We start from the raw sequence: 17,194 nt of genomic DNA, 5'->3' as shown, positions 1-17,194 counted from the left end.
TTATATATAATATAAATATATAACACAGTATATACATGCAAATATTTCTTAAATATATACATGCATGTGTGTGTATTTATATATAGAAAATAATTATACACCGTACACACACATATATTATGTAAAAACAAACTTTTATTTTGGATGTGATTAATCGCGATTAATCGTTTGACAGGCCTAGTTTTTTAACATGACTGGTATGGAGCAGGGTGTGATTGCTAATGAGAGACAGATGAACAACTCTAGCTCTTGGTGCGAGTGAAGCAGGTATTTGCTATTCACGGGGAAATAATCTTGTTTTTGTGTCAGATATTTTCAAGGCAGTCGCTATTTACAATTAGTGTAAATATTAGCAACACAAAGTATTTTTTTGCATCAGGTGCAAATAGCGTTAAAGGCTATAGATGTTACACTTTAAAAAAAGCAGTATTTTCTTTGCACTAAGTGAAAATAGTGTCACCTTCACCTTCCTTGTGACTTGCTTTGTTGTACACATTTGCAAAAATTTCGCTACTTCTTGTCGGAGGAATGTAGAAGTTAATGTTATCTTTCGTAACTAATCTTTTAGAATGTAGAGGTTAATGTCATCTTTCATAACTAATCTTTCAATAACTAATACACGTTTTCTTATTTTTGTAATGAATGTCTAGGCTAAAAGGGCTAAAAGTTAGTAACGCATAACAAACCACGAACAGCCTATTAATGGTTAAGTCCATTTTATCAATGCAGTTTTATCCTTTGTTGTGTAATTAGAGGGAAATGCTTCTAAACAGGGGTTAAATATAACATTGAGGAGTGAGATAGTGATGGGTGGAAGTGGTAAAATTAATATCTGTTTCATTCTTTATGTGCAATAATGGGGGAAAAAATCCTTATTTTAGATTGCATATTTGAGTAACCAAAACGCATGGGTGGAGTTTTTTAGGCATTCTGTTTCTGTTGACTATTATGGGATCCAGCCTAACTCCATTGATTTGAATCATATGTAAGAAATGGACACAGCGACCCCATAGAGTTCAACGGAGAAAAGTGAAGTCAATTAGAAGCACTCACTTCCTGATGGCTGAGCGTACTGCGCAGACTCAAACTGAACTAGACGACGTAGATGTGACGTGTGCAACCTGTCTGACAGTTGTAAGTCTTCTAGGAGCTGTGCCAAGAAAAATCTGAATCATTCCCTTCTGAATCTTGCAGAGATGGAGAGCTTGAGTAGGAGTTGTCCATGAGCTAGGAGCGGGAGCAACTTTATGTCTCTCTATGGGCTTCTCCCTTGACTTTATCTCTTTGACTTTATCCCTTGACCTCCACATCCCCGCAATTGCCTTCGAGCTTCTCCTCCTATCTATACGGTAATTTTTCTACTGTGCGACAGAGAGTCGCTTGGTTATGACACAATTGTTAGCCTATTTTTACAAAAACGGCTTCTATGTGAGGTAATGGAGCCTTTTATACATTTTCGTGTTTCTTTAGAAATAAATAATGGACAAATGGAGTCTTTAAACGCCTCAGATGTAAAGTTATTCGCTGTCAAAGTGACGCCAAAATGAATGGGAGTCAATGGAATGCTAACAGCAGGTGATGGCTTGCTAGCCAATGTCTGCCCCCATGGAAGGTACGCTTTCCGGGTGCTGGATTACCCCCTTGATTTGAATTGGCGCCGAAGCACTTCCTGGAACTATCTGAGGTCTACGCGAATCACGTGATGACCAAGCATTTTGAACTTCCATTGTCGCAAATCTTTGGCTGGATCCCAAATGGCACAATCCGGCCTTGTGGACCTCCTTCGAGTTCACACTTGGAGACGTCAGAAAGTGCTGACCTAGGGGGCGCTGGCCTCGAGTCCACGACGAAGTCCGCATCGAGGGCACAAAAGGCGGCACTCATGAGCACACCTTTGAGCGCTGAAATGCCGAATAGGACAACCCTACTGACTTGTACACTTGGCGAGCACACGCAATTTAAGGCCACGAGACCGCAAGTCCACATGAAGTGTGCCATTTGGGATCCAGCCTATCTCTAGGCCCTGTCCCAAATGGCACACTTCATATGCACTTTCGGTCTTGTGGACTTACAATGGCTGCTGCGTGCGTTAAGTCCGTGAGAACGTAGGGTGTCCCATTTGTCATTTTAGGCCTCAGAAGGGTGCTCGCGAGCGCCCCCTATGCAGTCGATATGCGCCCTCGATGCTCACTTTTGCCGAGCCCGCACTGATGCACCCGACAGTCAAAGCGGCATTACGTCACGAAAGTGCGGACTCGTAGGAAGACCACGAGTGCTTAGGTGCCATTTGGGACAGGGCCTACAGTATATGGCTCTGGTGTAAAGGATCGGTCCTCTTCTGAATGGGGTGGGGAGCAGCAGCTCATTTGCATTTAAAGAGACACACACAAAAAACAGAGCATTTTTGCTCACACCCAAAAAGGGGCAAATTTGACAAGCTATAATAAATGAACTGGGGGGTATTTTGAGCTGAAATTTCACAGACACATTAAAAATTTGGGACACAATAGATTTATATTACATCTTGTGAAAAGGGCCATATAATATGTCACCTTTAAAGTGACAGCAACCTTATATTTCTGCTGCTGTCTGTTTTTAATGTTAATCAAACTACAAAAGACAAAAAATTATTCACTGCTCTTGACTGAATGTCTTTTGTAAATTTAATAAGGATTAATTCATGTTAAATTTATACAGTGAAGACTATCCAGTGTTTTACATTTGATTACTTTATTCAATGTCTCTACCTGAAAACTACTGTTACTTGTCTTTAATAAAGTTTCAAATTTATATTAAGCTAGTACTTTTAGCTTTGGCTTTGAAATTGGAATAGAGAAAATTGGAATATTCACAGTCACCGGCCATTGGCAGGTGTGCCAAGAAGTTATTTTTAGGCCCTTTATACATATTTACATTTACAATTCAAATATATCACATGAATCACATTTGAGCTTTTTTGTTGTTCATCTCAACATTTCTTACTAATAATATTCATGCTCACTGTTTTACAATAATAAAGTAACATCAGGTGATGTGGAACCTGATTCACCAGACCAGAGTGAGAGGAGGACTGTGTCTCAGGTGAGGCGGGGGGGAGGTTTACAGACCGATCACAAAGAGTGCCGTTGAAGTGCACTACTGAGCAGTTTCATGTACACTGACTTCTCAAACATCTTACACAAAGACTTGAAAAGGTAACATGGGCCCATTATCTCTTGTCCTGCTCTTGCTTTCAGCCCAGTGGTCCTGCGCTCAGGAAGACCCTCTTCTGCCTTTCTCTGAACACCTGGACCCCGAGCACAATGTGCGGCTGAAGTGGGGCTTTGATGAGATCCAGGGCACCGTCTTGTTCGAGCTCACTGTCAACACCAGCGGCTGGGTCGGGTTTGGCTTCAGCCCTAAAGGAGGAATGACTGGAGCCGATATCGTCATTGGAGGAGTTGGACCGAAAGGCAGTTACTTCACGGTAAAGTTAAAAAAATGACTGACACTAATAACTTATATGTTTCTTATATGTATTTCATATTTAGTTTATATATAATATACATTTCTTAATGTTTCACATATCAAAGACTGAGACTGATAACTGTCAATAAAACACTTACAGCTGTGGAGTTACAACTAATTTTATATTCTTTATTCTGTTATGTTTATTTGCTTATTTGGATACTCTTAGTATCCAAATAAGCATTTCATATTTAGTTTAAGTAGTCTGAGAAACTTTATGTAGTCTGAGAAAGTGTTTCTAGGAATTATTTAAAAATATATTTTTTTCCAAGTTGTACATAAAACAAGAATTATTGGAGTACCTTTTACAATAAAATACTGTTTCGGTCTTTCAACTTCAAAATGTCATGTTTAATTCTATGTGTTAGGCTACTTGTTGCTTTGTAATTAATCGTGGAATTTACTAGCAATAGAAAACTCTTATATATATAATACTGTGAGTGTTTTGGCCATTTAGATGGATATTTCCAGTTAGTAACTAGTTATATGTAAACAAATTATGAAGCAAATATCACAAAAACATATGCTGTTATGAGTGAAAATATGCACGATTTTTCCTGTTGTTCAGGACCGTCATGCTGGGGGGAACTCAATACCTGTGGTTGACCAGAAACAAGCTTGATTCTGATTCATACTGAGTGATATATAATTAATATGTAGTTCATTAAATATAAGATGTTATATTATGAACATGTTTAGTTTTCTCAGTGGCTCTAAGCTGGGATATTTTGGAAGCTATTTCACAAGTGTGACAAAGTCAAAGACAAGACCAAATCTACTTTTGTATTAGACGAATAAGTTGAATTGTATTTGTTTCCAAACTAGATGTTCTAAATAGATGTATTAGTTGGTAAATTAACCTGATATTTTTGAAAGTCAATCTATTAAACTAGTTTGAACTGGATTGGGAACTGTACATCTATAAACATAAAGACAAACACCTGTTGCTATGCGTACATACATCTATGTTTTCCTGTTGTTCAGGACCGTCATGCTGGGGGGAACTCAATACCTGTGGTTGACCAGCAACAGAACTACAAACTCCTGTCTCTAACCGAGTCTGATGGGAAAACTGTCATGAAGTTTCAGAGATCTATTGAGTCTTGTGATGAAAACGATTTACCCATCACTGTGAGTCCTGGAACAACATTCCCATACTACCATGTTTTGAAAGACATTAATACTTTTATTCAGCAAGGACGCATTAAATTGATCAAAAGTGACAGTAAAGACATTTATAATGTTACAAAAGATTTATATTTCAAGTAAATGCTTGGACTTTCTATTCAGAAATCAAAGAAAATGTATCACAGTTTCCATAACAATATTAAGCAGCACAGCTGTTTTCAACAATAATAAAAAATGTTTAGCATATTAGAATGATTTCTGAAGAATTATGTGACACTGAAGACTGGAGCAATGATGCTTTGCATCACAGGAATAAATTACATTTGAAAATATATATAAAATAGAAAACAGTTATTTTACATTGCAATTATATTTCACAATATTACTGTTTTTATTGTATTTTTGTGACAAATGCAGCCTTGGTGAGCAGAAGAGACTTCTTTCAAAAACATCAAAATATTATCATTTAAAAAAGTCTACCTTTAAAAATGTGAGGATTATGGACTTTAACAATAGAATCAACCTATAATTGAACCTTTCAAACTACCATTTTTAGAGATTAAAATTTTTAAGATTAAGGTTTGGGTAGTTGAACAAATATCCAGCTAAAATGATGTCTTACTTGAGTGAGCAGACAGGATAAATATACTGTTTGTTCCTGGAACTGGTCTAATGATAAACAGTACACCTACTTACTGAATTCGATATCCCATTTTCTGCTAAAACACCCCAAGGCATGTTTGCAATTTACGAAATGTGATGCGACTACAAAAAAAAGTACTTACAAGACAATCAGTTTCACTCTCCTCTTTTATTATGTAGTACTCAGAAGTTTTACCCAGAAAACAATGTTGAACGTAAGACCTACGGCATTGATAAAACCCTGAATTGTAAGATCTAAAGAGTGGTGTGGGTGTCCTCAGTATTTTCACTCATACTGGAAATCCACACTGGGACCAGGAAGTTTCTACCGATTCTGTTTGTTTAGGGACTGTCAATTAGGCTAATCTAAAGCTGCTGATGTGATGGACTGTCTGACTGAAATCAGAAACCCTGAAAGTCTCGATCCGAAACTACTAGCTAAAGAGTTTCTCATTTTTCAGTTCAGATTTTCCAGCTGGTATCTGTGGATCAGATGTCTGTTTTGTTTTATTGCATGATCAGAATCTTCCCATGAAGCTGATCTATGCGTACGGACAGAGTGATGACATCGCGTACCACATTAACCGAAGGGGAACGAAGGAGGTGAACCTGTTGAAGTACATGCCTCGTGTCACTCCTCCAAACAGCAAGTATTTCGACATGACTATGGTCAATGTAAGAGATTTTTACTTTTTCTTTTGCCTTATTTATTTTAGTCAGTTTCATTAAGCAGAATTAAAAAAAAAAAATTGCCAATTCGTTATTTGAACTTTTGATAATCAAGAACAATTTTTTGTTCCTTCAAAATGCACAAAGCTTTGACCTGGTGCAAAGAACAAAGAGACAAGCAATATTCCAGGTTAAAGTTCATATTTGTCCTACCAGGCTATGACCACAACAAGCAAAAGAATGTTTGGTAATTGGTCCAAAATCCAGGTGCACATTAAACATGGTTATTGAGAAAACATGATGCCATAACATTTAGACTAGACTATAGACGTCAAAGTCGTCACCTTTATTTTTTAGAGAGCTTTATATAATACAGATTATTTCAAAGTGATCAACAGGAAAATAAATCACTGTAAAGTACATTTCCAATTAGAAAAAAAGTGTAATTGTTCGGCTGAAGTCACAAGAGTGATTTTAACAACAATGTAGGGCTAATTCACTAAAAAAAATCTGTATATATTTACGCATTTGGCATTCGCTTTATGTGACTTTGCATTTAAGGTACATTTGATCCGTTCAAGCATTCCCTGGGAATCGAACCCATGACCTTTGTCATTACTAGCGCCTGCTCTAATGTTTGATCTACAGACACTATCTATCAGTGGGTCATTCTTAGTGAATTCTCCCATAATTCTCTTTGACTTAAAATGTCTAATGTTGGAACTTTCACTTTACATGTTGATTAAATCATTTCAGTTCTCTGTACCAGCCAGTCAAACCTACTATCACTGCAAGATCATGAGAGCCCCGACTTTTGATCGCAAACAACACATTTATCGTGTAAGTGAGTCTATGAACTTCACACACTTGATCTATCCACCGATCTGTTGATCATCTTCATCTCTGACTTACTTTCCTCATGTCCAGATTGAGCCGTTCATCACAAACTACGACCTCGTGCATCATCTGCTGCTGTACCGCTGCCCGCCGACTGTGACGGAGCCATTTGAAGCGCAATGTTACACAAAATTGAGTATCAATGAGTGTATGGAGACTATTGCAGTGTGGGGAGTTGGCGGAGGGGTCAGTATCTGTTCAGAAATCAAACATTCTCTTGGCTCATTTTCGCCTCTTGGTTATATTTTCTCATTTTTAAATGACTAATATGCAGCGGCGGGTTTACCATTTTGGGGGCCCCAAGCAAAGTAATATTGAATAGAATTAAAGGATTAGTTCACTTTCAAAAAGTGTTTTGCTGATAATTTACTCACCCCGATGTCATCCAAGATATCCATGTCTTTCTTTCTTCAGTCGAAAAGAAATGAAGGTTTTTGAGGAAAACATTCCAGGATTTTTCTACACAGAATGGACTTCAATGGCAACCAACTGTACCAATGTTCAAAGAAGGTTCAAATGTCCGTCTTAATGCAGCTTCAAAGTCTCTACACGATCCCAGTCGAGAAATAAGGGTCTTATCTCGCGAAACGATCAGTAATTTTCTAAAAAAGAAATATATATATATATATATACTTTTTAACCACAAATGCCCGTCTTGTACCATCTCTGAGATGCGCCACGTATTACGTCATCACGTTGGAAAGGTCACGAAAAAAAATAAAAAAATGATAATAATAAATTAAAACAAAGATGTCGGACGATTTTGAAGTTGGAGGAGAAAATTAGATGAAATTTTTCGCCCTTCCCTACCTTTTTGAACCGGTGTACACAGACAAATAACTTAGATAGATGACGTGACGGGTGACCTTTCCAACGTGATGACGCAATGCATGGCACATCTCAGAGATGGTACACGACGAGCATTTGTGGTTAAAAAGTATATATATATATATATATATATATATATATATATATATAATTTTTTTTTTTTTTTGAAAATGGCCGATCGTTTCGCGAGATAAGACCCTTATTTCTCGACTGGGATCGTGTAGAGACTTTGAAGCTGCATTGAGACGGACATTTGAACCTTCTTTGAACATTGGTATAGTTGGTTGCCATTGAAGTCCATTCTGTGTAGAAAAATCCTGAAATATTTTCCTCAAAAACCTTCATTTCTTTTCGACTGAAGAAAGAAAGACATGGATATCTTGGATGACATCGGGATGAGTAAATTATCAGCAAACATTTTTTTGAAAGTGAACTAATCCTTTAAGCGAGACATTAAAAAAAAACATATTTATTAAAACTGCATACCAAAAGTTGTCTACACTTTGGTACTTGCTCCCTTAAGCTTTAAGATATAAACCTTCTTGGTTTTGGATTCATCAAGAGTCTTCATTTTGTCCATTGTCCAGAGTCCATTTAGCTATGAGAAAATAAACCTCTTGGTTTAGCTTGAACAATTGTCTTTTTATTTTGAAATATGGCTGAATATCTGATATTCTGATTCTCAAATATGTGTTAGTGATTGAATTTTGTCTTTTAAACACTTTCAAAATGATCATGTTAGATGATAACGGGTGAATAGTTTGCTCTTCAGCGCAGAGAATCAGAGTTGTCGGATTTACAACACGCAAATTCATTCACATCCGAATGACATGAAAGTAAGTGGCCAGTGAACTGGGAGAAGAATAAAAAGTAAAACTAAAAGTAAACTATTTAGTTACCTACACAATGTATTTCTGATGTCAATAATTTAGAATAATTTGTTATTGCGGCTTCCATATATTTTACTTTAGTTATTTAGTTATTTTATTTTAACAAAATTTTTTTTTCTAGTATTAGGCCTACGTGTATTTAAATGAAATCGAAATTGGTGTTGTTGTTGGAAAAAACCTGCACAATTGTGATAAATGACAAGCACTGTCTCTCGTCTCTGGCTCAGCGCCAAAGCGCGCACGGCGATTTGGTTAGGGTTATTTCACCCAAAGATAAAAATGCCATGATTTACTCAACCTCATGTCATTCCAAACCCATATGACTTTCGTGCATTTTCAGGACACAAATGTGAGTGGAAACATTTCCACTCACGGAAACGCAGTCATTTCGCAATGGTTTTTTGTCGACATTTAGAAAAGAAAAGAAACGCAAGAGTTTTGCGCAAATCTGTAATGGTTGCCTATTTGAATGAAATCTGGGACATTTTCTGTCCCTCCAATGAAACTCTGACGCTTCAAAACGTTCATTAAGAATCATGAATCAAGTTTAATCCAGGAAGAGACATGATTGTTTTAAATGATGAGCAGATTTAATTCAGGCTTATTCACATATAAACATTGACCAGCAAACAATGCTTGCAGAATTCTAAATTTGGTTCCAGAAGCTGCTGTAACAGCGGTCATCAACTGATTTAATTGCTTGGTCAGCAGGGGGTCCCTCAAACCTGCGGGGCCCTACGCATTTGCGTGGTGGTTAATGTGATGGATTTTTTTAATTAATCATAACTAACATTTGTTTTTCTTGCAGGAAGAGCATTCATATGCTTTTGAATTTTAAATGTATGTGTCCCCTTTGACGAACACTTGTGACTTTGGTTGTGTGAGTATAAAAATAACAAATATGGGAAATGAAACTAGGTTTGAAACCTTGTGGTTAACTAGTAACAAGAGGGCTTGTCTATGAAGAACCAATCAAATTTTAGGGAATTTATGTAATGCATCACGTCATTAGCCGCGTTTCCATTACCCTTCAAATTGTGCAAATTGAAATTGCGAAATGAAAGTACCCCCAATGGAAACACGTCACTTTCGCAAAAACTCCCATTTATCGCAAAAAAGTTTTTACGCTCGCATGAGGTGGTTTTTCAGGCAATTCGAAAAAGAAATATTTCGCAAAACTGCAATGGAAACAGTTTTTGCACATTTACAAGTCACCTGACATAGATGACGCGGTGTGTTTGGACAGAACACGAGACAGAGTTCTTTATTAAATTCATAATAGACAGAAGAATTACAGGAATAATGGATTCTAAACCTCAAAGAAATGCCACAATCAAGACCTCGAAGCAGAAATGAGGGAGAAACACCCAGAAACACCTCATATGAGCCGCTCTCAAGTATAAGGGTCTTTCCTTGCCATTAATGATTGGATAACACACATACGTCTCCTTCGATTAATAATAATGGCCATGTGCGGTGGCTGAGATACATAAACCTACCAACGTCCGTTGCTATGATTTTTGGAATGACTTATCGCGAGAGGAAAAAATGAAAAAAAATCGGTTAATGGAAACGCAGTCATTTCGCAATGTTTTTTTGTCGACATTTAGAAAAGAAAATAAACGCAAGAGTTTTGCGCAAATCTGTAATGGAAATGCGCCTACTTTCGCCCATTCTCCTATTCTATAAAACTGTTGTATTTGTGTTCGCTGGTGGGATTCTCAATGGAATTTATCTGAGATCCTCCGGCCTTGCTTCTTTTTGGGAGATTCTCAGGAGAACTGCTCTAAGATCCCCCGGCCGTGATTAAAGCATTTAAAGGACATTTGCTGAAGTCTGTTTGTTGATTATTGCTGCGCAGCAAGTCAGTTAGGGGAACAAGTTAGGGTTAGGTGACTCGGCCAACGTCGACTGTAGACGCGCTAGAGTATAAATATACTAAACGTCGACTGTAGACGTTAGGGGACGTCTATTATAGACGAGACCCAGGGAACGTCGATTGTAGACGAGACCCAGATAGACTAAACGTTGACTGTAGACGTTAGGGGACGTTGATTGTAGACGAGACCCAGGTACGTAGTTAGGTTTAGGGAAAAATCGACCACATTAACAACGCTACTGCTAATATTGAACATTTCTGGGGTGTGTGAATGATCAAAATATTTTGTTTTTTTATATCCCTTTCTTTCAGGATTTTGAACTCCCTGAGATGGCAGGACTTCCAATTGGAGGAAATGTTGGAGATTTTTTCTACAGGCTTGAAGTGCATTACAACAACCCAAATAAAAGTGCAGGTCAGTCAGTAGTGGTTTATAATGTAAAATATTACACTGTGATGAATATTTAAGGTCTTTTGACATGATTAAAACAATACTTTCTTCTCTACACAGGTCGAGTTGATAACTCGGGTCTGCGATTCTATTACACATCTGAACTCCGTCAGCATGATGCAGCTGTTTTAGGGACAGGGCTTGTAGTGGCCCCTGGGTACGCCATCCCACCCAAAGCCAAATCCTTCCTCACGTACGGCCTGTGTGACACTGCCTATATTCCAAAGGTATGTATGTATTAGCTACTCACGTTCTCACAATCAAAGGCAGACTCAGCAGATGACTGGATGATCTGTTGTGTTCTGTGATCTACAGGTTCTGGAGTCGTCACATGATCTTCAGGTGTTTTCTGTGATGCTGCACACACACTTGACTGGACGGAAGGTGCGAGTCGGACAGTTCAGGTAAATGTCTTCTGATCAATAACTGAATAAAGCTCACTGGAATATCAAAATAAACAAGTAATAAAAACTCAGTGAGTGTTTTAGCGCAATTTTCTGACGTCATGGGATCACAACACTAAGAGATAGTAAATCTTTTCCTGGATTTTTTTTGTGTGTTCCCGAGATTAGACCTTCCTTAAGATAATGCCGAAAACCCGAAGTCTCTAGGTGGTCTGGTTGAGGAGTAGATAGAAGTGCAAGATTGGTGCGCACAGAACAGAAATCATGAGTTAACAATCGCAATTTTGTCCGGTGGAAAATTGCGCTAAAAATCATTTACTCACACTCATGTCATTCCAAACCTGTGTGCTTTTCTTTCTTCTGTGGAAGGCAGGCGGAGATGTTAAGATGAATGTTCATGCTGCTTTGTTCCATTTAATAATAATAATAACTTTTATTTGGGTGTTTTTTATGTTAATGACAAAAAAAAAAAAAGTAAAGTAAAAAGTTGTTGACCTGATAAAAATAAGAGTTTTCTAATTTTTCTAATGAGAAAAAAAAAAAAAACACATTAAAAGAATAGTTCACCCAAAAATGAAAATTATCCTATAATTTTCTCACACTCAAGCCATCTTAGGTGTATATGACTTTCTTCTTTCAGCCGAACACAATTGGAGAGTTATGTAAAATAACTTCCCAGCTTTGTAATGTCATTGAATAGTTTTTGAAGCTCCAAACAGCGCATCCATCCATCATAAAAGTTATCCATACGACTCCAGTGGGTTAATAAAGGCCTTCTGAAGCGAAGCAATGGGTTTTTGTCCATAAAAAAATCCATATTTAATATTTTATAAACTATAATCACTAGCTTCCGGCAACGACCGTACGCGCGTTCATGAGAGAGTCGAGATCCGGCAGAAGGGTGACCTCTGAACCGACGAAATCCTCAGACATTTTTCTTTAAAACTACTAGTTTCTCTGATCCCTAACTTTATGATCCGTTTCATGTTATGCGTGTTGTTTTCTGCCCTATCTGTACTGTCTCTTTGCCTGCTGTCGAGTTTACTTGCTATAATATAATAATGTATTGACCTTGAGTTTGCAGAAAGGCACTAAATAAAATAAACTTATTATCTTTCACTGCTCAAAATGTCTATAAGAAAAACAAAACAAAATATGTTGTCTATTTCAGAGGAGGCAAACAGATCGATTTCTTAGCTGCGGATGAAAACTATGCTTTTGAATACCAGGAAGTGACAAACTTGGGCCAAACTAAGACAGTGAAGTTGGTGAGTGTGAAATGATTTGAATCGTTGAACAACTTAAAAGGTTAGTTCACCAAAAAATTTAATTTCTGTCATTAATTACTCACCCTCATGTCCTTCCAAACCAGTAAGACCTTTTCGGAACACAAATGAAGATATTTTTTATGAAATCCGAGAGCTTTCTGATCCCACTTTCAAGGCCCAGAAAGGTAGTAAAGACATTGTTAAAATATGTGAACACCATGACGCATGTGTGTGATGCTGACGCAGGAGCCGGCGTTCTGACGTAGAACCCGGACACGCTGCACTGTATTTATAACATGAACAGCACCAGAGACTGATACGTAAGAGAAGAAATTGTTCAATATAGTGGGGTTTTTATGTTTTTTTTTTTTTCTGAACAAAACGGATTTTCATCGCTTCGTAACATTAAAGGGGCTCTAGGTAACTTTTTAACCTTAACTGAACAGCTTCGGAGTCAGTGGAATGGTTATATTACTTATTTCGGGTTGAATGGTGGTGGTTTCGCACCCCCCTGGTGCCCGAGAGCGGAAAAAACTCACTTGCAACTTTGGGACGCGGGTCGGTGTCAGGAAGTATCGCGTGATATCAGGTCTCGCGATGTAACGAATTGCTTGACGGCACTGCACACGTAATTACACGCCCCCATTCAAGCACCGGCTAGCTAAGCAAAGGGCAACGATAGATTTAGTTATGGCTGAGCCTGTAAAAAGAAGCAGAAAGCTAGGAAATCTTTGTCGGAGGACCAACGAAAGAGGAAACGGGAGACTGACCGAGCAATAAGTCAGACTCGAGTAAAGTTAAATATCGGACCGGCTTTTTCAGAATGGCGAGAACTGAGAGAAACAGAAGCCTGCAAAACGGATGCTGACCTGGCCTTATTGCTGTTGCACTTCTAAGTATCTTTGGAATAAACTGTGTTTAATATTTAAATTTCAAGTAATTGTGACCTCAGGATGTTTGCTATTGTCTGTAAAGTTTTTTTATTATGATCGCTGTCTGTTACGGGCTTACTAGTAACGTTACGCTAGATACTATAACTTTGATGTTAGGCATTGTCATAGCAAACACGTTTGATTTCTGTAGTTGTGTGGCCGTTCCTCTGTCGGTTTTATTTGTGTAACTTACACTTTTATTTTATGTCACTAAGTCAACGCGTCTGATAATAGGCAATAAACATGTTGCACATATCATGATCGAGCTAGAAAAAACGTTCTGATGTTTTCTTAGACAGGCAAAGGTAACCGTCATTCTACTAGATGAACCTTGCTAATATAACTTTAGACAAATATTAGCCTCCGATATATATATATTTTATGCTCATGCCCACTCTCCCAAAAACAAACAAACACGAAAGCAGTAGTTCGCCTCGTTCATATCGTTCGTTCCCGGTAAAAATACTAGTATGCATGACAACACAATAAAATAAAAAAAATCGCCATCAGTTGGAAAGAAAGTATTGCTTTCCTTGCCTCGGTAGACACTTCCTATTAGCCCCATTGTATCGATCTTGGTTGCAGTTCCATTAGAATTCCACTGGAGGTGATCGCGGGCGAGTGCAGAATGAATGGGAGTCAATGGGGCTAGACGGCTAAATGTGTCTCTTTCACCCGATTGCCGTTGAGAAATCTCAGATTTTATTGTAGGTTTTGCAAGTTCAACATGGGTTATAGGTCGAAAGTTGAATGAACGAGTACTTATTTCTTTTCGATTTCTTACAGGTTGAGTTGTTGTTGCCCATAACACGCTAGCATTCTGCTAATGACGTCAGCATTCTGACGTCATTGACATTTTAAAAGACTTTTTAAACCAAATAAGTGACTCTAAAAAATCTAACACCCAGCAATGTGTAATTTCTTTGCATCTACTTTCGAATACAACATTCAAATTACTAGACAAAAAATTATATCCTGAGAAAAGTGGATTTTGAGGGTTTTTCGCCGTAGACCTCCATTCATTCTGCACTCGCCTGCGAGCGCCCCCGCATGGACAGAGACGTGTTACTGCAGCCAGTCCAGAAACCGGAAGTAAGCAGAGAGTGCCAATTCTCTTCCTATTAGACATTCTCTGTCTATAGAGAGCCTAAGTCCCTCCCCTTCCGGTCGACCACCATGGGACCTTATTTCGGAAAAATATTGTATGGGAGTCAATGGCGAGAGACAACAAATATTTTGATCTCGTTTGAATTGTGCCCTGATTTACACATATGATGTTTGTCAATTTAAAAGATACATTTTAAAGTCAAGAAAGTCGCAGCTTGATGTAAAACTGCTGAGGTATAAGACTGTGAAAATACGTAATTACAAAGACTACAAACCCAGAAGGCGCACGTGCGACGTCATACCTTTTCTCTCAATGAATGAAGCTAACTTTACTGAAGCTAACGTCTGTCATGTTTTCTATAGTCTTACATTATAATCGTAACGTAACGCCGTCATGCCTGAGTGTTTTGAGCCAGAATACACACATACGAGCAACGGATCTTGTGACGTACATAGTGCGAGACGAGAGATGTAGTTCATTGAGCGATTTTCACATAAAACTAAACGTTACTCTTCTGTTTTATGACAAACTGCGACTTTCTTGACTTTCATAATTACCTTTTAAATTGACAAACATCATATGTGTAGTTCAGGGCACAGTTCAGACGGAATAAAAAGATAAGTTATCTCTCGCCATTGACTTCCATACATATTTTTTCCGAAATAAGGTCCCATGAGCCGGAAGCGGAGGGGCGGGACTTAGGCTCTCTATAGCCGGTTCCTCTGCTCAGCTGGGTTGCTCGTGGCGAGGGGGGTGGGGTGACAACAGTTTTTACGACAGAGTGTATGAAAGCATTTACTACCAGACACTAGGGGGAGCTTCGTAGAGAAAAAACACTCAAGAGTTGCCTGGTGTCCCTTTAAAGTTGAACCACTGAACCACTGTCTTTACATTACGTTTCATCAAAAATGTGTATTAATTTGCATAATTTGTGTTCTGAAGATGAACGAAAGTCTTACGGGTTTGGAAAGACGTCATTTTTGGGAGAACTATCCCTTTTACATGCTTCTCACTTCTCACAGGGATTTCAATACTGCATCAAATATATACAATGTCATGTACAATATATTGTATAAATACAATGCCATACATCATGCTTATATGTTAATCAAGCCAAAAACGATGGTCTTGTCTTGTCTGAAGGAGATTTAGTTATTAATGCAAAATTATTATTAGTATTAGGCAAAATAAAACATCCCTTTTCTCTTTTAGGGTGACAAATTGCTGGTGGAGTGTACTTACAATACTGAAAACCGCACCACACTCACATGGGTTGGTACAACTTTTCTTCATGCAGCTTCACATTTCAACTGCTTCTTTACATTGAAATGTCTTTTGTGTGTGTGTCCACAGGGGGGGCTCTCGACTTCAGAAGAGATGTGTTTGGCTTTCCTCTTCTACTATCCAGCTATGAATCTGAGTGGCTGTATGAGCTTCCCTAATGTAACCACTTTAAGATCTGAGATGGGAACACCAAGTCAAAAGTAATTCACTTATAAACACTTGTGTCATCTAAATGTGATCCATGAATGCATTTGGCCCCAATAATGACCTTGGCTTTTATTTGATAATTGCAGTGCATGGCTCAACATGATGAACAACATGATTTGGAATGACACGTCTATCAGTAAATACCAAGAAACACTGAAGAAAATCGATCAGCTAGTCATAATTGCAGATTCATTTGTAAGTAGTGTCCACACCTCCACAACATGCATCAATCTCTCATTTTTATAAGTTGCCGCCTAACAGTGTTGTGAATGTGTATTTCCAGAAAAACATATCACGCAACCCAGGGATGATTCCTGATCTCAAAGTCATCCCGTCTGCACCCTGCATGAGCGGTTGTGCCATCAAAAGTCTTGCTTTGATATCGCTGCTCCTCTGTTTGGCAGTGCATTGGGCTTAATGAAATGCTCATGCAAAATACTAAACCTGATGTAACCTGATGTTTTTATTGTCTGTGATTAAAAGTCAATCGATCTAGATCAGGAGCTCAAGGCAGCTCCACCCTCAATAACAACCAGAGGGAAATCCTACAAAATGAATGTTTCATATCAGGGAATGTCAAAGGTGTGATTTCTAGGCCTAGAATAATCATAATTAATCAAATCTTAAAGAGTCATGGAAAATTCTATATTCAATATGAATTTTTCTAATATATCCTTTTCATTGCATGTTAAATAAGCAAACACAATAAAACTACACTGACATAAAAAATAACATGCATTCATGCTGACATACTGATTTTTTTTTCAGAAAAGTTGTCACGTTTTTAAAAATGTTTGTTTACATTTTTTTGCTGAGTATTGATTAATCCAAAATGCTTTAAAAAGAGGACTCAGTGGCTTGGTTATACCTTTTCTAATATGTTTTCAATTTCAGAATTAAAATTCATTGTTATTCTTGTGGGGCAAAGTAGTAAATTGGGGGTAACTGTTGTGATAATTTAATAAAAAATATCATTAAAAGGCTAAAAGAAAAAAGGATTTTTATTGAAATGTTGTTCAATATCAATATGATGTACAACTGTTTTTTGTAGCCAAGACTTTGTACAGTAGTAGCCGATACATTTTCACTGGAGCAAAAAG

At 37.8% G+C, this 17,194-nt stretch overlaps 1 protein-coding gene across 2 annotated transcripts; it reads left to right on the top strand.

The window, feature by feature from the left end:
• The first annotated feature begins 3,018 nt into the window (after nt 1–3,018).
• LOC307168507 (DBH-like monooxygenase protein 2 homolog) lies at nt 3,019–17,078 on the top strand. Of its 2 annotated transcripts, XM_079888574.1 has the most exons (14): nt 3,019–3,081; nt 3,237–3,466; nt 4,492–4,638; nt 5,800–5,952; nt 6,703–6,786; nt 6,874–7,029; nt 10,753–10,855; nt 10,952–11,118; nt 11,207–11,295; nt 12,467–12,563; nt 15,816–15,875; nt 15,957–16,087; nt 16,181–16,289; nt 16,378–17,078. In XM_079888574.1, the coding sequence occupies exons 2-14, from the start codon at nt 3,410–3,412 to the stop codon at nt 16,510–16,512; spliced, it is 1,488 nt and encodes a 495-aa protein (XP_079744700.1). In that variant the 5' UTR covers nt 3,019–3,081; nt 3,237–3,409; the 3' UTR covers nt 16,513–17,078. The 2 variants fall into 2 exon arrangements, with proteins under 2 accessions (XP_079744700.1, XP_079744699.1); XM_079888573.1 differs by lacking the exon at nt 3,019–3,081 and having other exon boundaries at nt 3,102–3,466.
• The last annotated feature ends 116 nt before the right edge of the window (nt 17,079–17,194 follow it).

Source organism: Squalius cephalus (assembly GCF_949319135.1).
Source record: "Squalius cephalus genome assembly, chromosome: 12".
Lineage (NCBI taxonomy): Eukaryota > Metazoa > Chordata > Actinopteri > Cypriniformes > Leuciscidae > Squalius > Squalius cephalus.
This window is presented reverse-complemented; position numbering and strand designations above follow the sequence as displayed.

Coding starts and splice junctions, on each gene's coding strand:
- LOC307168507 (XM_079888573.1), top strand. CDS start 3,200: ATGGGCCCATTATCTCTTGTCCTGCTCTTGCTTTCAGCCCAGTGGTCC. Junction 7,030..10,752: donor TGTGGGGAGTTGGCGGAGGG/GTCAGTATCTGT, acceptor CCTTTCTTTCAG/GATTTTGAACTCCCTGAGAT. Junction 15,876..15,956: donor ACCGCACCACACTCACATGG/GTTGGTACAACT, acceptor GTGTGTCCACAG/GGGGGGCTCTCGACTTCAGA.